Source organism: Calidris pugnax, unplaced genomic scaffold (genome assembly GCF_001431845.1).
Source record: "Calidris pugnax isolate Ruff unplaced genomic scaffold, ASM143184v1 scaffold219, whole genome shotgun sequence".
NCBI classification, from domain to species: domain Eukaryota; kingdom Metazoa; phylum Chordata; class Aves; order Charadriiformes; family Scolopacidae; genus Calidris; species Calidris pugnax.
This window is the reverse complement of record NW_015094507.1, coordinates 4,261,241-4,287,286: the sequence shown is the minus strand read 5'-3', so window position 1 is coordinate 4,287,286 and position 26,046 is coordinate 4,261,241. Positions and strand designations below refer to the sequence as shown.

The 26,046-nt window shown below is 40.5% G+C and overlaps 1 protein-coding gene and 1 long non-coding RNA gene across 2 annotated transcripts in view; one reads left to right on the top strand and one right to left on the bottom strand.

Annotated features, from left to right (window-relative positions):
• The window catches only part of CEP85L (centrosomal protein 85kDa-like), a 114,479-nt gene that overhangs the window by 4,496 nt on the left and 83,937 nt on the right, over nucleotides 1–26,046 (bottom strand). Inside the window, exons 5-12 of the mRNA XM_014964504.1 lie at nucleotides 15,401–15,518; nucleotides 13,192–13,368; nucleotides 9,649–9,801; nucleotides 9,218–9,372; nucleotides 7,542–7,659; nucleotides 7,167–7,217; nucleotides 1,420–1,527; nucleotides 886–1,099 (exon numbers count right to left, since the gene is read on the bottom strand). Coding sequence (XP_014819990.1) covers nucleotides 886–1,099; nucleotides 1,420–1,527; nucleotides 7,167–7,217; nucleotides 7,542–7,659; nucleotides 9,218–9,372; nucleotides 9,649–9,801; nucleotides 13,192–13,368; nucleotides 15,401–15,518 — 1,094 coding nt within the window. The remainder of the gene's footprint in view (nucleotides 1–885; nucleotides 1,100–1,419; nucleotides 1,528–7,166; nucleotides 7,218–7,541; nucleotides 7,660–9,217; nucleotides 9,373–9,648; nucleotides 9,802–13,191; nucleotides 13,369–15,400; nucleotides 15,519–26,046) is intronic.
• LOC106901643 lies at nucleotides 12,390–21,398 on the top strand. The gene is made up of 2 exons (XR_001414337.1): nucleotides 12,390–12,775; nucleotides 18,736–21,398. It is a non-coding gene; the product is annotated as an uncharacterized LOC106901643 (long non-coding RNA).

The following is a 26,046-nucleotide window of genomic DNA, read 5'->3' as shown; positions in this document are numbered from 1 at the left end:
CTATGAAAAACAACAGCCAAGGTTAAAGCTCTGGCAACTGCACTTTGTGAACATTTCAACCCTTGAAATAAGTGGTAGGTCACTTGAACTACATCAAGAGAAATCATGCTTTAGTATGATGAAAAGACAAGAAAACGTGGTACTGCCAGAACTTAAAAGTCAATTCAGAGCTCACCAGTGCTTCTCTGAAAGACACACTTTGCTGTTTGCACCAAGACCTAGCCTTGCTAAAGGTTCATGGATCTCAACAGCAGGGAAGAAAATGGGTACAACTGCCATTGCCTAAACATTTTGGAGGTTTCTATAGCCACTCAGAGAAGGATAGGAGGGCTTGGGAAAGGAGACCATAAACTGCTGGCTGATGATGGTCTCAAGGACTCTGAGACCAGCACATGCTGCCTTCCCCAGCACTTCAGGGGGTTACGGTGCAGATGACTCTAAGTGGCACGTAGCAGCTCTTGCTGCACAGGACACTTTACTCTCACCTTCCTACCTTACTGATGGTCCAGTTCAGCAATCAATCTGCATGATTAATTCTAATTAACAGTCAGAAAACAATATAATATGATACATTCAGGTCAAAAAAATGTACTTGCTTATTAAGCTTGTTAAAAGAAAAGACCTAACACCAATATTGGGTCCATATGAAGAGCCAGCTACCTTCTCTCCTGACTTGGCAGGGACCCGTGTAGTTATATGCATTTAGCAGCCCAGGTGCACTAAAAGCCCAGCTTTTCCAGAGAGCTCCAAGAGTACACTTCACGCACAACTGCTCCAGTTGCACATCAAGGGGGACTCTCCAGCTGGGAAGTTCAAGCACCACCGAGCTGAACTGTTAACTCTTGTCAAAACGCTACTAAGCATTGGAATGACAACATCACTTACATCTGATTCCCAGCAGTAAGGAAAGGTTTGGCTCCTTGCCCTGAGCTCTCTGGGTAAGGATACTGCACAGTGCTTTCAAGTCAAACAAGCAATGGGACATCTCCTTGAACAACTGGTCTGCTATAGGCATCTTCTCAGATACTGGTTGCCTGGACTGCTCCATCTGCCGCATCTGCTCCTTGAGGGAGGCATTCTCTTCCATCAGTCTTTGGTTCTTTGTGATAAGTAAATAGGAAAAAGGGGAAAATTAGTCTGCAGCGTGCACTGTAGCAGAAAGTTTCCTGTTTCAAACCACAAACAATATAAATAAAAATTCCATGCATGTAAACAGTATTTCTGTATCCCTCTAAAGAATGGCAGAGAGACAGCTTTTACATGACTCTCTCTTTCATGTAGCCATTGCTTAGCAGCCTTCACCCTTGAAGTTCTCACCACTGGAGGTAGGGATGGTATCTATTACATGTCTGCATGGAGACGGCACAGTCAAGTATGTAAGGTGTGGTCAGGGGCTGGGTTTTTGGAGTTTTTACTTACTTCAGAGTGAGTTTTATTTAACTGCTCTATATTCCTTTCTTTTTCTTCAAGCTCATTTGTCATCTTCTGAACTAGCAGCTTTTCTTGCAAAAGCTTCTCTTGCATAGACTAAATCAAACGAAAACACAGGTAACGATTTAAAATTTTCATACTTTAACACTGACAAAAAAATGCATCCTCAGGAAATTTCTAAGTTTCAGTTACTTATTGCTTCTGTATTAATTCTTCTTTTTTTTTTTCTACCATGTCCAACTCATAGTATTCAACTAGACCCCAGCAGCTCTATGTATATTAACACAGATATTCCATGTATCAGTGAAACCCGTAAAATAAGCAGTATCTGTTTAGAAACAAAAAGACTGTATGTATTCAAAACACGACTCCAATATGGAATGTATGAAGTCTAAAATGACCATGCAATATTGTTCATTCAAACCAAATAATTTCACTCAAAATAGGCAGATTAATTACAACTAAGCTTCATTTGTGCAATTCCAAGTTGTAACTGAAGATTTTTTTTTGGCGTCTTTTTTCCACAAAGACTATGGCAAGGTTTCCTACAACCTTTCACAACACAGAATTCACCTCACCTCCTATACAGCTGAGAAGAAAGGCTTTGACAATTGATACAGAGCAGCAAGCTCTTTAAAATCATTCACATAAAAATAAATCAGAACAGCCTATAGAACTCCACCCTGCTACAAAAACAACCGCAGGCAAAAAAGTAACCTATTTGTAGTTTATAATATCATTTTTAACAGATATGGTAATTACTACTTTCAGTAATGAAAACAACAGTAAGTTTTCAGGATGCTGCTGGACTTAAATATCGGAGCTTTCCGTGACTGACTTCCAGATCAGTCACAAGCAGCAACAAATGAACAACTGCTGCAATATGGAAACAGCTGCTGTCAATTCCCCAGTTTTCACCTTGGGAGCTGAAAATGAGAAATCATGAGGTACTGCCAAAGTGGATATTTTGGGGTGAATTCAGCATGACCACAGGTCTCTGTTGCTAAAAGCACTCATATTTATTCCACTAGTTGTTTTTTAGATCTGTAAATACGTTTTTCAAGGTCATCTAGCAAAATCTGGAAAGAGGCATATTCAAATAATCTATCTGAATACTAATAACAATGAATAGTGATTATATAAACTCCTGGTGCTTTAAAACAGAGAGATCTTCTCAACTTTCATGAAGGAAAAAAAATCCTCTTTTGTCGTTAATGGTATTACTCACAAATCCAACGCTGTGCTAGCACAGTGCATATAAAATGTCCTCCTCATCCCCAGCTCAGCATGTTAATATGTAAAACCTGTTGCCCGATTTCAATTATAAGATGTAAATCCAATCCCATCATGTTCAAATACAGCTGGAGCACTGGTGACAATGGTGCATGCCTTGGCACAGTTTTGATTGTAACCTTCCATGGAGTAGAACCAGAGACCATGATGGGAGGAGAAGTTGCATTCCACAAACTCATGGCTCTCAATTTATGGAATGACACTGTCCCACAAGAATGTTTTTTCTTGAATCTCTGTAGGAACAATCCTAATGATTCTTCTTCCAAAGCAGAGAACTCTCTCACAACAAATTCTACAGGGTAGCTTAAATAAAATGCCATATAAAGTCCCTAGTAAAAGATATGTTTAAATTGCTGCACTATGATTCTGCAGCCTTATTCAAAGACAGAAGAAAACCAAAGCTCCCCAGTTAACAGAACCACAGCAAACTGCGTAAAGCTATGTTGGTTTTGGGGTCTTTGGAAAACAATTTAGCTTTGGAAAAGAAGCCAAGTTTACTCTTGTGCGAGTTGCTCCTAAGATGTATGAAGAATAAAACTTTCAGGTTCCCAGTAGAGAGGACTGTAGCACAGAAGAGACTATGTCTATAAACAGGCCTTCCCTTTGCCATTTGTGTGGCCGACCAAGCGGACGAGAAGCCATTTAATTGACTTTCTAGCTATAAGAATTATTAGTGCTGACAAGAAGACAGGGAATAAGAAGCAGCAAGGCAAGGCTGACATTGAGTGGAGGTTTTAATGCCTTGGCCACTCATGGGATGTGTACATCCTTGACAAAATTTCCCAACACATTCAGCTCACCGCTGCACAAAACAGTGAAAAAAGCCAGTAGTTTGTTATACTCTATGACAAACTGGAAAACGATGGCACTAGCATTTACACACTTAATACAAACTATAAAAATCCACACTTTATTTTCATGTAAGTAATACGAATCAGGAGGCAAAACCCAGAAACAGCTACTTGTTTTTAAAACAGTTTCCACACACTTGACCTGCTTCTCAGTTCACCCACACCGTGCCCCTCAAAAGGAAGCGCTGAAGTAATGTGCATCCTACAGATAAGCTGCTGGAGAAAGCACAGTTTCACACTCCAGTGGGAGGAAGGGCAGGAAGAAAGAGGGCCCTGCCCCATGTCAAAGGAAACACCCTGAGCGGGGAAAGGGCAGGAAGTAGCTCTGCTTCAGGCATTTCCTCTGTTTTGTCTCTGTTTGCAGATCATCAGGACTTGCAGTGGCCTTGAATCATCATCTTTAGGTTTTTTTTAAAATATTGTCTACTGAGAAAAAGTCACTGTATTGGGTCAGACTGAAGGTCCCTCTAGCCCTGTCTGTCTGCAGCCAAACAGAAGAAGCTTAGGAAGGAGGAGAAGAACAGGGCAATACAGTAATAGCAGGTGCTCAATACACCCTCCCAGCTTCCAAGTATCTTCAAATTTTAATAGTCTTTGACACACTTTTCTTTCATGAGCAAGTTCAGGGCACCCAGAGCCCCAGTTTTAACACATGCATTAGTACTGCCACTTACATGTTCAATATTTGTGCCAATGCCAGGCACTGAACATTTGACTGTGCAGCCTTCCTGAGGTTGGGTAGGTGGAAAGGAAAACAGGTTCAGAAAAATTACCTTCCCCGGTGTATTTTCAGCACTTCATTTGTTATTAAAGTTACATGACACTGCAAACTACTCCAAAAATAACTTCTAGAATATTCCAAATAACGTGCACATATTCAGCTCATGAGCTGCACTGTTTAATGGTAACTATCAGAAATAAACACTGATTTCCACTTCTAGAAGATACACCTAACATCTTATCTCTGCTAGCCTAATCTTAAAGCTCAGAAAAGCACATGTGCTTACCAGCCTGGCTGAGCCCACAGGGCTGTGATTTCCCACTGCTCACAGTTTTAGGAGTCCTCCATACTTTATCCTTACTTTTTCTATATGCTTTCCAAAGTTAGAATTTGGTGGAATTGCTCGCAGCCTGGCAGAGTTTGGGTTTATTGTGACTGACAGGATTGACAGACGTACTTTGGGTAACACAGGCATCGTATAATCTTACATTTACTGTCTTTTTTGTGCCAAAAATGTTAATTTTGTGATAGCTAAATTAATCATGTAAATACATATATATTTTTTTTAAAAATGCCATTCTCATCTATAAGTTTTCTCTTTCTGAAGATATATAGTATATGCAGAATGGCACCTTGTCACGACCAACGAGAATTGTAATCCCTCACACTCAGGAGAACAAATCAACCAAGAAAAACCATACAAGAAAGATCAAAATAATTCTGTCACAATTATGAGCAAATAGAAACTAGTACTGCTTCATACACTGCTGTCTGAAACAGAATTTCTTTGTTTTCAGCTCGCAAATTAAAAGCAATGAACTGAAATACATTCTCAAGAATAAGTTTACCATGTGGCAGAAGACAGGGAATAAAATGAGATCTTCTAAGGTGAAGATAAATTGTATCTCTGTGATAAGGGATTTCAGTTTATAATGAACTAATTTTCAATGCTTCCCAGGGAACAAATGTGGAAGGCGAGGGAGACCAGGATACAAAGAAGCTGCTGTATTCTACAAGTAATTTGAGGGCTAACACCATTTTCAAATCTTATTTTCTGTGCTTATATAAAATACCTCAAAAGAGGAAATGTAAGAGAAAGTCTGGAGAACAGAACACTACTCTGTTCACAGACTGTCACAACTACTCAGCATTCCCCAGTCTCAGCTCCCTATAGTCATTTCAGACTAAGCACACAAATCAGCCACCTGTATAAACCTGCACAGAGATCACCAGTCTTAGGATAAAGGTGATGGAGAGAAAAAGATCAGAAAGTTTAGGAAATAGGAGAAGATTTAGGTTGGTGATAATACATTTAGGCAAGCTGGGCGTATTTCTTATAAGCACAACATATACACATAGTATATATGTAAATAATCTTAACTAAGCTACAAAGAAGGAGACAGAACCTCAGGAAGGTTACGGAATTCAATTTGAGCCTTTTTTTTTTTTAATTATGAAATATAAAAAGCTACATTTGCCCACGTCACAATTTTTGCATATAACAGGCTGCTCCATGAAAACATCTCGATTTAATGAATTTTGTCTTCTTCAAACCTAGGGAAGTTTAAATGATTGATTTTGCTTTTCAATTTACAGATGTATATTAATTGCATACGTTGCAACTTAAAATCCTCTCCTGCTTCTCTACAAATGTATTTAATACACTGCAATTTAATCAAGCAAAAATATGGCTGTTGAAAGGAATCAGGCCTGCTATTTACCTGCATGGTAGAGAAAGGAAGCAACTTAATGATGGAAGACAACCTACTTTCAACAGCTACAAATAAGTAAACTTGGCTCCAGTATGCAATGTGGAAATAAGAAAGCACCTGCTCTTAGCAAGTGTTTATGCAAGCAGTTTGTCTCTCTGCTTTTTTGGATGCTGGCTCCATAGAGAGCTCCCTCCCAGCTCCTAAAACGTACACATTCAGCTGATTGTTTACTACCATTTTGTTGTTCTTCCAAACCTAACGTACACAGAGCCAAAGCAGAAGCACTTTCTTCATTCTTAAGGGACAACCCTCTAACAGCCGTCTCTCTCTGGAGGGCAAGGAATCAAAAAATATGGAGACAAATGTCAAACTAGAAGAAGAATGCAGAAACTAGAATTTATTGAATTTGGCTTCAGTATTTGCTGAAAACAAATGTTTGGTTTTTTAAAATGCTCAGCTTTTTCTAGAGCAAGTTATACCTTCTTCCTTATAACCTGTATAACATTTCCTTTTCTCCACAACAAACACTGGTCACTAAGTAACTTTCAAGTCTCAGGAGCCTGATGTGTTAATCTGATCCCCAGAGCTGCAACTGACTCCGAGCTGAAAACTTCTGCTGTCTTGAAAAATCCTTGGCTCCAAGCTGGGTGCCCAAGATCCGCCAAGAGAGTTAAGATGTCTAAGTGACTGACGTGTCAGAAACCAGCTGAACAGAATGACGTGAAACGTGAAGCGGTATGGTTTAGAAAGGCACCTGTCTCTACTAAAGATCTCAGCAGCGAAGCTCCTAATCCATCTCACTTTTTGTACTTTGGATGACCGTCTGAAGCCCAAAGTTGGATGGGAGGCTTCACTTTTACTTACAGAGGCAGTCCTCATGCAAAGGCCGTCCTTATAGGACATCCATTAGAGCAGCAGAATAAGGATGCTACATAGCAACAGGCTTTCACTTTATGATGAGTATCATCACAGTGTTAAACAAATACATTATAAGCCTGCAAGAGAACATGGGTCAGATACAGGCTATAAGATTAACTTGGCATTTCTACCTTTGCCTCATATTTTGAAAGATAAAAGGACAAAATTCAACTTTAGTAATGTTACCTTTATGAAGTAAAAATGTAAAGAGTAAACAACAGAATATACACTCTTCCTTACCTGCATGTCTAAAATCAGTCCAGCTATCTGATTCTGTTGATTGTCTATGACCTACAATATAAAATTGAGCAATGTAAAGGCTTGAATCTCTTCAGAACCTTTTTTAAAAATCAGCTTACAGGTGTGTAGCCATAAATTTTAAGTGGAATCTTTGAAAATGTAAATGACAAAACAGAAGTTTTAATTCTGCCAGAAAAGGAAATTTATGCAAAATAAACGCACTGAACAGAAACAGACAGGTATTGAAAAGATATCTCAAGTAGAAACAAATGTGTATTTCTTCAGTGAGATATTTATTTCTAAAGTAAAAAAAAATATAAAGACATTCAGGACTTGAGGTTAAAGATACCACCAAGAGATCACTTGCAGACTAACCTTACTGGCTTTCTCATTCTTTTCTTTGAGACATTCATTCTCGGTCTGAAGCTGTTTTGTGTCCAACATGGGAAGGCGAATACCATCTTCCAGGCATTTTTCTACTTTCTGCTGTAAACTGCCATTCAACATGAAAGAAAAATTAAATGTGTTGACAAAAACCAGAAGAGCTGTGCACTCTAGTGAAATATTAGAAAGCTGTACCATCTTCCAACAAGAACTGTAAAACCATCCCTAGCGGAATCCAGCCTCAGGAACGAACAAACCAACAGCAGATGAATGATGCAAAAATCCTAAACTACCGAAACTAGCACAGATTCATGTAGAAATGGGTTTATTGGCCAGATTCTGTGCTGCATGTCCCAAAAGGCACAGCTCCAGCAGTACAGTGTAGGGAGTGAGGGCAGAGAGGAGCAAAGGAAAGCTTTGTGGTGTTCACAGCTGCGCTGTGCTGCTGTGGGTGGCAAAGCAGCACCAGCACGGACCAGAGGTGTCTTTGGACCTCTCACAGTCCAGAATCAGGGGCTGCATCGAGTACTGGTGGCCTATCCTTCATGTCCTCTGTGACTTTTAAAGGAGAGGATAAAGCCACTCCTGCCAGCTACTCCCACATGAGGGCATGACCTTCAGACCCTATGTAGCTCAGCTCAGGCCCTTAGGTATAGCTAGGGCCTTTGCCCACTCATCTTCTCTCAGAAAGGAAATACATTTTATTAGTGCTAATCTTGCTGTCTAATTTAGAAACCAGAGGCCACCTCAACTATTTGTAGGCTTTCAGAAAAGACAAAATGATCCCCTTCTAAATTGTGAGGGCACGAAGGAAAAAGCCCTTTCATCGGTAAGATGGAAACAATGCATCAACAATTTGCCTGGCAAGGTGTCACAACCAGCTTGCCTTTCATCATGGAAACACTTTCAGGCTCCTGTGGCATGCACCTCTACCCAGTGGAGGGACGCTGAACTCTAGTAACAGCCACATAAATTATTCAAAGTGGTTCCCTCCCTGCTTCCCTCCCTCACCCTTTTTTAAAAATAAATGTTTAAGTAGCTTCCCTGATCTAAAATGTACCAGAGTAACAATGTCTCCATGTTTCATCTGGAATCTTCTCATGGACATCTGTCCATTCGTTTCTTCATAGTTATGCAAGTTTGATGACAGGAGATTAGCTACAGCTAAATTTCCCTGTAAATAACCGCACCCTCAGTGAAAAGGTAAGAAGCAGCTACAATTTATTTAAATCTTTGACCCTTCCCTGATATACCCTTCAGCCAAAACCCGGGGAGCTTTTCCACAGCTCGTGAGGGGATTAGTTATCACACAGGAGTGCTGACAGCTTCTACACAACGCCCCATTTGCTCCACACGTTTATTCTATGCTCTGTCTGGCAGCAGCCTACGATGCCAATGCCGTTGCAGCGGTGTCCCACATCTCTAAAGAAAGACCATGAAGAGTGTCCTAGGCAGACTCCTCTCTCTGGTATTACTTGCAACTTGACACAAATAAAAATCTTGTTGGATTTTCCATTACGCTACACTGTCATCCTGCACAGTAACGTATTCATGCCATGAAAAATCATTACCATTGTCATTGATTACGAGTGCAAATTACATTAGGTCTTGACATCAGGTGGGAAAGTACAGCCGTTTCAGGGCACAGCCCGAGCAGCTGTTCATACCTCTGTACTGTTGTGACCAGCTCTTTCTCCTTTTTCTTCTGACACACCAGTTGCAATTCTCTCTCTCTGCACTGCGATCGGGCCTCTCCCAGCTTCTTTTCTAACTCCGTCACAGTTTCTTGAAGTTGCTTGTTCTTCTCCTCTAGAATTTGCAGCTAACACAGGTTACATTAGTCAGACACGATGTCACATTAGCAGAAGGCCTTGTGGCAGGCCACAGCCTTGCAGTTACCTTCTCTATAACCTCAGGCCCATTTCACTTAGCTGAGTATAAGAATCCCTAATAGCTACACTGCTCTCTAAAATATTGAAACACTTCTCTTCCTAAATAGATGGGGAAAAAACATATGTTGAAACAGTAAAAGATTTGACATCAGATAAGGTCCCTTACTTGCATTTTTAAAATGTAAAGCAAACTCCTTTTACCTTACCTGTTTAGTCTGCCCTTCTATATCATCCAGCGTTGGTAGGTCAGCCAGGTATTTTTCTAAGGTTTCAATTCGTCTTTGTTTTTCTTTGTTTTGCTCAGACTCTTTCTGGCATTTCTTTTTCAGGCTATTAATATATCGGTCTCTAGTTTTAAGCTAGAAGAAAGTAAGAGTACATGTTTTATGATTACAGTGAAAAATAAACCTGCTTTGGAAGCAGAGGCTGATCACTCTTCCAAGAATTGTACTCTCAGCTGCATGAAAGGGTTGGTTACTACAGAAAACAATATGAAGGAATGATTAAACCCAGCAGATCCAAGACAGACCCACACGTGACCTCAAACCACAGTTGCTTCACTTCTGCCTGGAACTTTTCACCTGCCTTGCGAACTGAAAACATGAACACTTCAACAATTAAAATATTCTTAGTTTTTTTACCAATAGAGATGTTCATATGCAACAAATGACAAGGAAATATTTTAGTCCATCCTCGTCCTCTAGCCTGGAAAAACAACTTTAAACACAGGGACCAAGAACTTTACCCAACAAGAACTGGAGCCAACAACCTGACTTTGATGCAGTCTGACAATTACATCAGAGGGCATCAGAACGGAATAGTGGCTTGCTTAAACACCTTTTCTACAGACATCTCAACTGTCCATCAGCATGTCAAAGGTTTTTTATATTGTGTTATCTTTGCTCGCACTCATGGTACTTATTATTATTTATTACCTAGGTCAAAAAAGCGGGAAGGCAGCAGGAAAAAAGAGTATTTTCCAGTCATAATCCAATGTAATGAAAAACAGTATCTCTATTGCTTGAACTAAGGTTGTAGTAAGTCACAGATAATAACACTTGTCACTAGACTAAATGCTAAACGTACTTTTATTTCGGTGCCACAGACATTTATCTCACTGAGAAATAAAAGTGTGACACTGTCAATGTCAGAGCTCAGTAACAGAGCCTACGGAAAAGTTTAAGTCTATAATATCAGAAAGTTCTTCCAGAGAGAGCCTTCTATACGGGCCACAAAACTGAGGATGCCCAAAAGGCCAGAAATCTTTATACCTTTTATTTTATCAGGACCTCAGAACTGAACAAAGCTTTCAGGCTCCCTTGCTTGGTATGTCTGGACAGGGCAAAGACAGGTATGATGCCAGCAGTGACAAAGAGCACCTCTGATCTCTGCTGGCCCTGCAGCTTCTCAAAAGGGAAGTATTGGGTATATCTACCCTAATGTTAGAAGGGACACAATGCTTCAGACCAAGAGGCCTTCTACCCTGGTATCCCATCTCCACCAGCAGCCACAAGCAGATGTCTACAGTAGGAAAAGAACAAGGAAAACACATTTTCCCAGTCTCTAGCTGCTTTCACCTTAGGGGCACTCCTGAGGCAGTTATTATTTCTGTGCATTTAGAATAAGGCAGCACTTCCATCACTCACCCATTTTCCCCTTGAGACCACCTACATTCTTAACATCAACAACAGTTTCAGAGATACAATCTAGAGGTTTTCCATAGAGAACTGGCATGAGGAATTGGTTCCTTTTGCTGATCATGTACTTGGCTCCTAGAGCTTCACTAGATGTTCTCTCAGTCCTGCAACAAGAGCTGCAGTGAGGAGCTGATTGCCCTCTGTGCCCTTCAAGGCTCTGCAGACTCTATCACACACAGTCACTTCTTTCCAGCAAGAAGACCGTATCAGCCCTCCTGTGATTTTCTGATGAATACCTGCTTTGCTGCCCTTCCCTGAACCTTCTCCAGTTCCAACACATCCTGGGTTTGTGAGGAGGGAGACTTCCCTAGACTTCTAACCACTGACAAAAGACGGTCAAGGAAATGGGAGTGTTCCTTATGTTTTCTTTCCTTCCACCTATACTGAACAGTCACAGCTTGTCCCTTATTGTCAAAAACATAGCATCTGTAGACTGTATTTAAATGTTGTATGTTAAAAACTCCAATGCAGGAAAAGATATTATTTACAGAAGTGGGGCAAACAGAGAAGTAGAAACATTTCTAGAAGTAGAACAGTACCTTAACCTAAACTTCCATGTGTTCTTTTAGCATACACTTATAAGCAAAGCTCACCTGAAAGTTACTAGCATTTTCTCTACTCCCTGCCTAAATCTGGCTTTGGGTTGAAAAACCCTCTCTGAGAGGCAGACATTCACTCGGAAATAACCCCAGCACAGCTATTGGCAACAATCCCTCTGATCTGTACAGAAATTGTACTTTTGTCCCCGAACATCAGCACTGACCCAGGACACCAAGATTTTTAAGCACAGCAGAGGAACTCCAGAGATGGCTATCCCCAGGCTCAGCACCCAACCTACTGCACGGGTTCCCGGCCTGCCACACCCTCATGGGAACACAACACAACTCTTTCCTCACTCCAGAGTCTTCCCTCAAACAGAAGAGCACTAATTTTATTACAGAAACACATGCTCTCCCCCCTGCCCTTTCTCTCCTTGAGAGTCTTCTGTTCAGTGCAGGAGATGGAGGGGTGTTAAGGGTGAATCAGGACTGTGCAGTGAATCAGGCCCCTTGCCACAGCCCATCCTGCTGACACAACACTGCTGCACAGGTTCTCTCCACTGCCACCGCCTACAGCAGCGATTCCTGCCCACTGAGAAACACAAGCAGTAAAAGCTGAGACAGAAGGAAGGAGCAGCATCCAATTCCTGCCCTTCCCGAATGTCACCCTTAGTGAAAAGCATACGGCAGGATTCACAGGAAATGATTAGGCAGAATTTGAGATTAATTATGCTTTCTTCTTTGTCTTCCCACCTGCCACTTCGCTGTACCATACTGCTCCCACCCCTCGAGCCTGCATTAATACAAATCTAAGCCCAGTGATCAAAGAAGAAAAGGCAGTAGTGACAATATATCCCTAAACATTAATTAGGAACCACGTGGTCAATGGCACATTCCTGCTTGCAGTAAAGGAAGGCTGTCGGGACATTCAAAACTACCCGTGGGTATTGCTTCAGACTCCAAAGAAACTCCTCGTCAAGACAGTTCCAAGAACACAGCCACCAAAGTTTCTTCCTTGTCTCAGACCAAAGCCTACTCTGCACATCCTAGCAAGGCTACAAGAGAATCACTCCTGCCGAGCGGGCGCATCCAGGTTGGTAAGTACACCTCAAAGCACGAGGCCCACAATACAGGCCATGCTAAAAATAGGGATTTCATTTTCATACTTGCTATCTTTTTAAATGATACTTTATTTACTGTAATAAACACTTCAAGCTACATGAATTCTTAGAGCAGCTTTTCTTCAAAGCAAGTTTAACTGATACCTGGTTAAAACCTTCACCATGATTGCCATTTCATCTAGTATTGCTTTTTAGGATGTGTTCACTACAAGTTCAGATTTATCCATTGCCAACACTTACATTCACTAACAATTAATTTTTCTATCACAGATAGTTTAGCTACCTTTTGAAAATAGCTTAGCAACCCACATACTAAGTTGCTTTCTAACAAACAAAACATATGATGCTATAACAGTATCAAAAGGAAATTTGGAACATGAAAAAACACTTACTTTCTCCTCCATCTTCTTTTTCTCCTCACTAGATTTGTTTGAAATTTGTTTTACAAATTCACTGAGTTGTAATTCCTTATTCTCAGCTGCTGCAATCTTTCGCTCAAGCTCCTCAAGGTGGGATGCTGATCTTTCTGAAACGTGAGGTTGCAGTGATGTGCCCTCATACGGTGGTTGCTTACAAAAAGAAATAAAATAATCACACAAACGAACGTACACATACCACCCTATACTTCAGCAGCACAGCAGAAAACAAGTCCGGCATTTTTTTCCTCTGTCAGGAAGGGTGGGGTTTGATCGTTCAAACATTAGAATACAAAGCAACAGCATGTATTTCAGGAATCTGGAGGAAAAAAAACATAAAGCTGCTGGACACATTTACATTCACAAAATACATGCAAGGCCACTTTCCTCTCAGGTTTATGGAAGAGGTGCAACTTTTCTTCCAAAAGAAAACCCTGAAAATCCAAACAAAAAGTGTTGTCAAACCAAATCCCTGCCACTGCATTATCATACCATTCCCTAAGAAAAGCACTCTGTAAAATGGCTACAAATATATTAAAATAAGAGATGCTCCAATCTCAAGATCGTTCTAAACCAGAAAATTAGTATTAATCAAACCTTAGAGCTATCACACTTGCAGTGCAGAAGGGGGCGGGGACAAGCCTGAGACCAGGGCTATGATCAGAAGGCAGACCTTTCACTTTCTGTCCTCTCTACAAAAATCCTCCTCCATTTCCATTTCATGCAGTTTAATATTACTCTTCTACCTCCACTGCCCACAGACAAGCACAAAATGGAAATCAACTGCATGTGGGATAAAAAAGGAGATGCATCCCATAAGGCTTTCAGTTTCAAGATCCTCTTAATAACATAAATTGGTGTCTTTAAAAAAACTAAGCAGAGACTATTTTTAACTCGTGACATTCCTTCAGCAAAGCATTAAAAGAGATTAAAACCTCCATTAAAGGAGATTTGCATTCGTAAATTAATCTTATAGTAGGCACACAAACGAAGCATAAATCCTAATACATCATAAACTTTTTTAACTCTTCAAATTAAGAAAGATGAATGCATCTGCTGCTTTATTTGAAGCGTATTATGGCATACTAAGATACGTACAGTAAAATTTTAGTTTCTGCAGTATTATTTTTCCCCAAAATCTTAATCCAGACAGAATTTTGTAGTATTTTATAGAAGAACTTTGGGAAGCACCAAAAAGCCACATTCCTAGATGTCTGAAAAAGTTTCCGAATACCTAACTTCACAGTAAGGCTCTGCTTGAACTTCTCTCCTGTCTCTCACAAACCAGATTTTCACCTGATGCACAGTTGTGTTACCTCAAGGACATAATTGATGTCATGCTGAAGTACACTGGCTGAGATCCCGGTGCAGTGTTTGTGACAGAAAAAGATAAGGTAATAAAAGAGGGACAGAAAAGCTATTTCTCTGCATATCTGCCTTTAACATTCTCTTTCTGCATTGCCTTTTGGATATGCTGAGATCTGGAGATGGAACTTGGGTGCTGTGACAGGGCGGCAGCCACAGTCCTCAAACTGATCTGCATTTTGTGGTTCGCCTATACTACCTCATCCTTACATTCTCTGATATTGTGCTGGTTAGAGAACAACTAGGACAGGTATGCCCAAAGTACCACCACACATTCCCTTTCAGACTAAGTATTCCCTAGGAGTACTAATCCATATCCTTTTCAGGTGTCTTCTGCAAAGGTATTCCACCAGTCAGTTTGCCTTCTCATATCAATTCCTTCTATTCTATTGAAACAATCTAAGCCCTCCTTTGAGCATTACCTCCTTCTCCTCTTCAGAAAATCTTCCATCAGTTTTTTTCAGGTATTCTCTTAGCAAACCACTTCATCTCCTAGTATCTCCCTGTACAACTGCGCTATGTGCACGCTGTTAAACCCTTGTTCTTACAGTGCCACAATCCCTCATTCTTACCCCATTTTTATCAGATTTCAAAACAAGTATGTATAAAATGTTAACATAACTTAGACTTCTTTGAATGTAAGGTAAACTGCAACACTTACAGGGTACTCTCCTGTATGCAATTTACAGTTATACGATCACACAACCATCAATAATCACAAAAGCTCTACATTTTTGCCCGCAGTGAATTGTGAACATGCTTTCAGGCGTCAGTTACCAGGCAATGGAAAGCTTGGCTAAAAGAAAAACGTGCATCCTACCTGCAAGTTAGCCATGTAAGGTTCTTCGCAGTTCACAAGATGGCTCAGTCTTGCATGTTGAGCTCGTAATTCATTCTCCCTTATCTTCTGATGCAAACTGTTAATTTGCTGCTTTTGCCTGTCATACATGTATTTTATTTGGAGGAAAAAAAAAAAAAGGAATGGAACAGAGATTAAAACAAACCTAGATCTTAAGACTCATGCTGAAGAATACTGTAACAATGCTATTCAACTATCCTGGATCTACATTATCTGTGGGCTTTTCCCCACCACGGCCAGACTGCAATTAGTCTTATTTACTACTGGAACTGGAATCTCATCACGATATGAGCTATTAAACTATAGTTACCATGTAACTTTCACTTAAGCATATTCCAAAGGGTCTGTGCTCAATCGTCAATAACACACAAATCTTGTAGAAATATGACTTGAAAACTCTATAGATTTTGTGGGGGTTGAGCGAGGCTTCTGTTGTTACTTGCTCCTAGGGCCAGAAGCATAAGCAGGAAAAAGTAAATAGAAAGCAGAATGGAAACAAACAAAACTCGCACCTTCATTTTACTTGGGCGTCTGCTCGCCCCTCTCTCTTTGCCAGAGCTGACTTTTGACACAGGTTAAAAAGATTTACAAGTGGAGCAGAAAGAACTTCAGAAGAAGTCCTTATATAAGATAGTCAGCATGGCTTTCCTGCAAGGCCTTTCCTTTTACTTTGCTTAAGACTTCCTCGGTTAACTGCTTTACATAAGATGTTCCCTACCCCTAGGGTGAAATACCACAAGGCATACTAAACCAGAATTAACCTCTTACACCAATCGCTTGGCCAGCATACAGCAGAAACAGTATCACTATATAATTATATCACAAATTATATCACTATTTAAATCGTGACTGCATTTGAACTAGCATGACTGCAGGGCAAATACAAGCCAGGTCTCAACCTCAGCCCCCGTTACAGCCCCATGAGGTGTGCTGTGCTCTCTGTGAGGCAATGGGCACCTCAATAACCCACTCCAGAATGGAGTTGTCAGCACCCATCAGAAACACATGTAGCAATCTTCTCAATAAACTTAAAATAAATTTTGTGCGCTCCTTTAATTTCACTTTTCCACTTTTTTTTTATACGAGGAAATACCTGCACACAAGCATGAAATTGTTTCCCAAAGCTTCACTTCTAAGCATGCAGTGTGACTGGCTTTTCTGGAAACAACGATGCTGAACCGAGATGACTAAACTCAATCTTAACAGGAGATAAACAGCAAATGCAGGTTAACTTCATGGGAGAAGACCTGCCTGGGTACACACTGGAAAAGCAAATCTTCTAAAAGTACAGAAGAAGATCAAAGCTGGTTTGCTTCTTTTAAATTTAGGGAGAGTTGTATTTAGCAAGACCATCTCAGAAACGTATAAGTATACAAAATATTTATTATACAATCTATAAACTAACACAAAAGACATATTAAAAATGTTTACATTGAAAAGATGTCAACTGCAAATTTTAATAGGAAAAATAAGACGTGAAAACCCAATTAAAGGAAGTATTTTAGCTATGTACATTCTCCTAGCTAGTCATCAGCCAATCACATCCAAATTATTTGTTTTACAAGACGAATTTAATATTTCAAAAATAGTGACTATATTAGAAGTTTAAACTTTAGTTAAATGCATATAGCTTTAGTTAAAGCTATGGGGGTTTGAACTAGATGATCTTTAAAGTCCCTTCCAACCCAAATCATTCTATGATTTTGGAAGCTGATCTGAAGATTAGGTAAAAGAATATGCTCTTAACTTGTAACGGACCTTATAAGAACCCATATAATCATATAAGAAAATATAAAGCCTTGATGACTCCCGTGCGTGCTTGGTCACAAATACCAAAACTATTTAACTATGAGCTGTCTTAACCTATGAACAGAAGTAATTTTTCATTTTTTAATCACTTTATTGCTTACTAGTCAGATCTATTAAAATATCTTTGGCCCACATGTTTTAGAATTATTTATCCATTTGTCACTTATCCCTTGAAGACACTACATGATTTTCGGTTTGTGGCTGACTGTTTCTTAGTGGTGCCTTCCTTCACAGGCAGGATTTCAATAGGCTGAACTAAACACTACAGCCTGGAGTGGATATTTTAAAGTATTTTTTAACTTCCAGTGTTATTTGAACTACATTACCATATTTCCTTTCATAATCCTTTCCCTACCTTACCAAATCCCTGCAGGAAAAAAGGTGAGACAAATTAATCCGTGATGAAACAGAGCTGCGCTAGCAAAGAGTGTAACTCGCTCGCTGCTTTTCACTCTGCAAAGCATGAAACTCTCCCCCGTTATAAAACCTTGCCAACAAAACACCGTACAAATGTTTTCAGGCTGTGTAGATCATGCACAACCTCTTTGCATAACCGCCTCTCTGAAAATATCATTAACCTCATGGCACCCAGAAACAAAAATTCTGAAAACAGTCCAGCAGTCACAAGCAGAATAGAAGATAAGCACCATAGAAACATATTTACTATTTACATACAATCCTATAAGTCTTTGGAGACTTCATACCAGATGCATTTTATCACTGATGTTCTCATACGCTAAGGCAGTTTTAATCCTCTGTTAGCCCACAGCTGTTACTATTAATCCACTACATAACCACAGGCTGTGAGCTTTATTTAAAGGGAGTGTAGAAAAGTTCAAGTGGTCAACAAACAGAGCTCACATACTGCAGTGGGAACACTGTCCCCAGAAGCCTCCCTATTACTAATCAATCACCCTAACTCTTAAAAAAAAAAAAAAAAAAAAAAAAAGCCAAAACACAAAACCAAAAAGCCAAAAAGAACCCAACAACAGCAGTATTTAAATGCCGTCAGGAAAAAAAAAAATATTATGCCATAAAAGCAACCACTTTATTACTGATTTTCAATCTAAAAAAAAAAAAAAAAAAAAAAAGGCAAGCCAAAACACAAAACCAAAAAGCCAAAAAGAACCCAACAACAGCAAAAACCTTCAGCATTTAGGTGCTTTCAAAATTCTGTTTATATACATGGCAACTGCCACTCTGGGCAGGCCCAAACCAGATATAATTAATTCTGAAACTGAGGGATTTTACCTTAGGCAGCAATGCTACTCTCACCTTGTATGAGTTGATAACCTCATGCTCACCCTCCATGCTCACAGAGGGCCAGACTAGAGCAGGCTGAAATTCTGTAACTGTTGTGACTAAGGTTGGCAAACTCTCCTCCACTTTTCCCTTCCTCTGATCAGCTGCTAACACACTCAAGTGTCCTCAAGGGTCCAAGATGTTTTAAAAAAAGATTAAAATCACTTTTTAAATTTTTTTTCCAGATGCTAGAGTTATGCAGATGCACTGCATTACTCTGACCTACTCTTTATCCTGTAACATTCAACACAGGAATTTCCAGTCACTCAGTCTTACACAGGACTGAAATCTCCAGACATCGAGCTCCTCAATCTTTTGTGACTCCAGAAGCCACCACTTAAAAGTGGGCACAAGCTGTGGCCTGAGCTCAAGACATGGAGGAACCTGACAGGAGCCCACCCTTGAGACTTGCATTTACAGAAACCAGATCGCAGCTCACACAACGAGATTCAATGAAAACACTGTACCCAGGTGCCATGGAAACTACTCTCCTTCACAAATTCCCTGTTCTTTTATTCCATGAATGATTGTTACAAGTCTACATTGATGGCAAAGAGTTATTGGCATATTATGTGAACGTCACGGGACTTCTCACATGGTTTCATTCAGCTTCTTTGTTCAAAGAGGAGAAGATTCTCTGGTACACAGAAGACCATTGCAGTTACCCGCAGACGAGTTCTGCAATGAAGTCACTGAAGACACTGTCTTGTATTTTTCTTCAGATATGACGATTTTATGGCTTTTTTTCTTAGGAACAACCTGATTTTTATGTTATCATTATTTTTTTTTCTTTTAAAAATTTCACTGATATCCTGGACTATGCCTTTTCACCCCATTTCTTGAACCTCCAGTTGTAATTCATAAATATCCTGAGATCAAATCCTCCCTGTGTAGCTCCCAGGTACATTCTTTACAAGGGAACTCAGCTGAAGGGACAGGTTCACCAAGATAAGTGACTTCAAGTGGTAGCTACATGCTCTATGGTCCCCTATAACCAGCTCTTTTGTCCCAATCCCCATGTTAGTTATTTATGTGCTAGCTAGATTATTTACAGAAAGCCCTACTATTTTCAAAAAGTAATGATTTTGGCTTACTTTCAGGTCTTGTAAAATGCACACATCTTTTGTTGCTTTTTCCTCTATTTCCTTGAGCATTCTTTATTTTTGTAAACAAGATTTCAAGGCTGCAGTCATGTTTCACTACTGCAGATAAATGACACTTTGTAAGGAAGCAAAAGTCGAAAACCTGTCATGGCAGATCGTACCATTCTCTTGCCTTTCCCAGAATTACCAGTTATTTTTTATCCCTACATGAACCGCTGGCACTACAGACTAGGCTACCTGAGATTTTGATGCTGTGTAATTATTTTTATAGCATCTATGCAGAGTAGTTCTCCTTACCTGGCTTCCTGCCTGCCATAGATACTTCCATTCCTACGCAGTAACCTCTCTGCTAAGCCCAACAATTTAAATCACACCCAAGCACGTTGAGCATCAGGAAGCTAAAAGCCCACGCTCAAAGGACTGAGGCTGATGAAGTGACATACGCCTGCATGGTTCTGGCAGGTCCCTGCCGAAGTCCCTTGCTGTAGAAGAAAGCAAAGGCACTTGATCCTGAATGTCACCATGTCTGGGGCAAAAGTCAATCTGAGCATCAAGCATCTGAGAAGGGTGGTTCACTAAATTCCGCTCAAATCTTTCTGATGCTAAGGGGATGCAGGACAAAAGTAAATCCCAACACACTTTTAGACAATTATGCACCTAAGGAAAGAACCCAAATCTCTTTGAAACACTTGCAAACAGCGAAACGGCCCACCAGGTGTCATTTTCTCTTGTAATGGCCATTAGAGTGCCCTAACATCAATTAACTACGTCTAGCTTGCCTAAAGCCCAGTCTGTAAATAAGCAGCTCGCTTTCAGTTGGTCTATGCAGATGACAAGAAGAAAATGGACTAACACCGTGCTGTTTGGCTGTTGGTGTCCATCCTGTGCCCTGGACATCAGCTTTCAGCATCTCACTGGATCACGGCCCCCTGCCCACCCCCTGAGCCTCAGGCAGAGCTGGTGAGGAGGAGAGGCAAGAGTCCAGGCAGCATGACTGTGGTTCTCCTTCCCCTCCATGGCTCACGGTGGGTACCGCCCAGCCAAGCTGCCACAGCTGGAACAGGGACCTCCACTGTGGCCCACCCCAGTATCACTGAGCAACCAAGAGAATTAGTGCTCTTCTGCTCATCGGCAGGGAGAAAGGCAGGCCACGTCCTGGCCTCAGTGATTAGAGTATCACCTCACTAGGGCATCTGTATTTAACGGTCAGACTCAGAAAACACTTAAAGGTGGGCTAGGGAATGACCAAAAAATGCTTCACATGTGCATTTCAGGTATGAGTCTGCTAAATTTGCAGTTTCCCTGCCCATGGACAGTAAGGGGCTGCTTCTGGTGGTGCATATTCCCTGTGCCACTGTTCTCTGCAGACAAACACGGGGAAGACAACGTGTCCTGTGAAATAGCAGCCAATCTCCCCCCATCCTGGATGCCTGCGAGTCTACTTACAAAGCCGGCCAGAATCCAGAGGAAAACTATTGGTGTCACCCAACACTAACTGGATCCATTTAAATGAGTAAAAAGAAAGTTACAGCCACAAGAATGAATTATCAAGGGTAATGGCAGGGCAGATCTCGATTTTGAATCATTTGTATTTCTGTCCTTCAGCTCAAACAATCCCCCCTTGAAAGCTCAAGACAGTACCAAGGACATAGGATAGCAGAGAAGAGAACTCAGCTGAACATGCACAAGCCTGGACTGTCTTCAGAGACCAGCATTAATAATAAATAAACTGCTCAATATACAAATTGCTTCTGTGTATGTTTCAAAAACATTAGTAAGACATAACTGACATACACATCATGTTCTCATATTCACACAGGACAAGCAAACTGCGGACATGTGCTTACACAGACACTCAGATATGCATTCACCTGGAAACAAACCACATCTTCTACAACCTGGGACCAACTCATCTGTTCTCTACAAATCCAAGGTACCTTCACTTATCTAACATGAAAGAGCCTTCAGAAACCCACATCTGCCACAGAAGCATTTCCTCCCCTCAACTTTTAAGACACTTATATTAGCGTAAACCTAAGTCCTGTACTACAAGTCAAGATAAAGGTCCCGTATCTTCAAACACTTTGGGGACTTCCTCCACCACAGAAAGGGACACTAGTAACTTCATAATAAATCAAATGACAATTGATGCTTACCTTCAAAAGTCATGAGTTAACAAGAAAAAGTTGCTTTAGGTGAAAAGGCCTGAGCAGATTTCCTCAGAATGGGGATAAAAAGTATAATATAATACAGATCCTTCTCTATTAGAAATATAATTTATTCCACATGGCAGGTGGAAGTATGCTGCTTTGTTTTGTTGCTTGAGAAGTTGGATACTAATTTTTATATCCCTTTGTTTTAAAGGCATGATCTCTTGGGACTACAAGTTCAAACATGCAGAGTACTGATAGGGAAAGAGATCAGTAGTAAACAAAGTCTGAAAAACAATGTGAATACATTTTCCGGAATTCGGAAGGTAATGCCAAAGAACCCCAACATCAGCAAAGCTCATGAGAAAAGATGATCTCAAATTTCCTGTGCAATAAGGCCTGGGTTCCTGGTGAAATTAAGAGCTTGCAGTTCAAAGTGAATAATACCTTTCCACCAGTCACAGGAAAAATTATCTTGAAGAAAAGATGGGAACACTACCTCTGGGAGCCAAGAGGTGATTTCTATTCTGGATGGACTGTTATTTTTGAAGTGACTTTTCTGAATTGCACAGGAGTTTGAAACGCTAGCCTGGCCCATGGGAAGGAAGCTAGTGCTGAAGCAAGGCAGGCAACAGCACAGTCAGCTACTGTGCTCTACTTTCTCAAAAGTTCTGTGCTACTTAGTGAAGGGGATGTGAGGCATGAGTGGGACAAAGACACGACTGCTCAGAGAGAGAAATGCACCCTCCCTCCCATGGTGGGAGGTTTTTGACTTCTACAGTCTCCTGACAGGATGAATACAGGCCCAGCCTTGCACCTCCCCTGCTGCTCTCTGCTCTGCCCAATACTAGAGCTTCCTAAAAATATTTAAATCTACAGAATAGAAAATAGCTCGGCACTAGTTCCACAGAAAAGGATCTGGGATTGCAGCTCACCAGAACTCCACGACCTTGCACTGCAAGAAGCAAACACTACACAAGCATGGCCTGTGAGACAGACGAGCCCTCAGCCGGAGGGAGGCCTTCACTGGCCAGTTGGGACACCTCAGGGAAGATGTACTAATCAGCTGGAGAAACTTCAAGGAATAACAAAAGCTACCGGAGGTCTAGAAAACATGACCTAGGAGGAAAGACTAAGTCATATTAGGAAAAGTTTTCTAATGCTTCAGCTAATTAATCACCAAACTGTCCAACCCAGAAAGGTTGCAGAACATCTGCTATTGCAGATAGCAATAGCATAGACATCTACCAGGAGTGACACCACTACAGCTTGTCCTCCCTAGGGCCCAACAGATAGATAGGTATTTCTAGCTCTACACTCTCTTTATTGCCAAGCATTAGGTTATTATGGGAAAACTAATGCTAACAGAAGCCATTTCACCGGTACTACTAGTATCCACCTCTGAAAAGGTGAACTTTTAAAAGTGCTAAAATAATTACTCTGTAACAAAAACTTCCTGAAAGTTTACCAGCCCAAGATACAAGCGTCAACCACAAGTTATGTGGGTGATTGGTGATACCAGAAAACAATAAATACATCTTCTTCAAGCTATTATTGCAAGCAAATAATATTTTGCACAGCAAGACACTCTGATGAGGTTCCTTACAGCCCTACTCCCTGTGCAGGACTCCCAGTTATACATCCATGTGCTCGGACCCTGGGTGGCGTAAAGCTTCAAAGCTTCCTCAAAATGATATCAAATTATCATTCAAGTGGATATGCTAATGCTGCAGATTTAACAGACCATCCCAAATTAAGAGAATTACAGCTTTACGCTAGCAGAAACATGAGCCCTTTCAGAGCACATACAGTTTGATGTCAACTACTGAAGTCAGAACAATTTGACACAAGGCAAAGAAAATCATAGAATAGAATCACAGAATTATTAGAGTTGGAAAACCTAATTCTATTGCCCCAATGAAAACATCTAAGCGTAGTTTCAGGATGGAAAGCTAATGATTTAGGAACTGTTTTAAGAATGCAAATGTTATTATGCCCAGAGGAATGACAGCTATTCACTAAAATTATACTTCTTTATCTACCTTTCCTTAAAAAGCTGTTCAAATGCCCTTAAGCTGCCTGGAAGAGAACATTGTATGCACACAGTTATTCTCAGCAGCTTATGTCATACGTTCAGATATTTGGCATTTATTCATGTACCCCCCTATATGCAGTGCCTGCCAAAAAAACAGTGCCAGGGCCACACTAGAGACATCTACGGTGGCTGGCCAGTCTCAAGAGACATTTGCTATTGCACCAAACACTGTCATTTCAGTGTTGTGAACGTACTGAACAGAGGAGCAACACAAAGAATTAAAACGTGATGCCGTAATTTTCTAAACCAATACAAGCACTGTTGGCTCCCTCTGGTGCTAAATATAATGTAGTGTTGCAAACTAAACCACCAGAGAAGGCAGTGATAATCTAATTATTTTGTACAGCAGGAGACAGACATTTTAGTAGGAAGTAGGAAGCTCTTACATGAAGAAAACACGACACAGGCTTTTAAGAGCCACAGACAGAGCCACGCACACAGACACACCATGTTTTCACTTCCTAAAAGTACAGTCTCCATCCCATTTTTAAGAGCAGATTTAAAAAACAATTTCAGGCTCTTATTCATTAAATTGACAGCGATTTCTAGAGTAGTTTCAGAAAGCAAATCTAAACCACTTTTAAACCAATCCATTTATGCTATTCTGTTCATTTATACTTAAATCATGCATCTGTTATGCCAAACAGACTACACAAATCAGAACAATTTTAACTAATGTGTTACTAAATCTGCTGTTCAACACAGTGTATAGAATAAAAATCAAGCCACTTGCTCAATTCACAGAGACAAGTGGCTGCTTGGCTTTTTAAAAATTCCACTCACAGCTCTGAATTTCCAGTGATACACCCAACTATCCAAGCACCGTGATTTATATTGTAACCGTTATTCCTTGAATCATTTTTAATGACTATTTGAAACTTGCTTGCAGTTATTAAAAACTGTTAGATTTCCTATGCAAAACAAGGAAGTTTAATAATCTCATCCGGAAGGGCTGGATTTTTGTTGTCTTTTTGTCATTGTGGGGAAAGAAGGGAAGTGGGCAACAGGTTTTCTTCTCCTCTTCCTCCCCCTCCTCCCATTTTTAACAAGATAAAGGTAGAACAGCTTAAGGATTCTGCCCTGTACAGAGCCTACATTCCCTGCCTATCAACAGACCTAAGCACTGCTACACAGAACAAGGTGTATGGTGCAAAGTGATGTTAATCTCGTCCACTTTCTGGATTAGCGGGGCCCCAGCACAATTCCCTACAAAAGAGGGTTTAACCTTAAAAAAAGAATTGGATAATGACCCTGTGGTTGAATGGGAGGCTGGTGACAAGGGCGAGAGAAGGGTGTTCCCAGTGTGCTTCCTTTCATCCAGCTGTTCCTTGTACCTGTCAGCAGCAAACAGCTGGGTCTGGAGCACCACGCTGGCTGCTATCCCGCTCCCCCGCTTCCAGGCAGCACAAGGTTAACCCATCTCTCCCAAGATCCTGTCTCCCCAGAATTAAACAAGTCTTGCTGCCATCCTCCAGTTCCTGTTTGTAAATTCAGCATGAGACATGACTTAAGGAGACAAGATTTTTCAAAACTCGGTGAGAATCACAGGTATGAAGGGCCTTCTCCGTGAACACCTACTACCAAATCTCAGTCAACAAAGGAATAACTCCTCCACTTCCTGAAAGCATAGATTCTGTAATGTAACTACCACTATCTTGAAAGCAAATTAACCACACTTGAGCAAACTTTATATATTTATTTTAGGTCACTATTCCCAAGTAAATGGAAATTCTGAAAAGAAGTTTAAAGTATGCTCAGGAGACCAGGAGCTGGAAGACTTAGGTTTACTCCCAAACATCATCTTGACTCTCAATGCAAGGCCTCATGTCCCCATGTGTTAAATATGGATAATACCAAATCCTTGCTTACTGCCACTTAGTGCCTTGCAGAAAGGTATTATTCACACTTCAGTCTTATTAATACCCCATCTAGTAAGAAATATAACATTACTGCTTTATAATGGAGTCCTAGGATTGTGGACAGCAGCTATGTAGCATTTTCTCTATGAGTGAAACCAGAAATATTTTTATTTGTCATAGAAAACATTACCCCTTCTTCAAAAAAAAAAAAAAAAAACCAAAAAAAACACCCCCAAAAAAACCCCAAAATTTTTTTTTTTTTTTTTTTTTTTTTTTTGCAAAGGCTAAG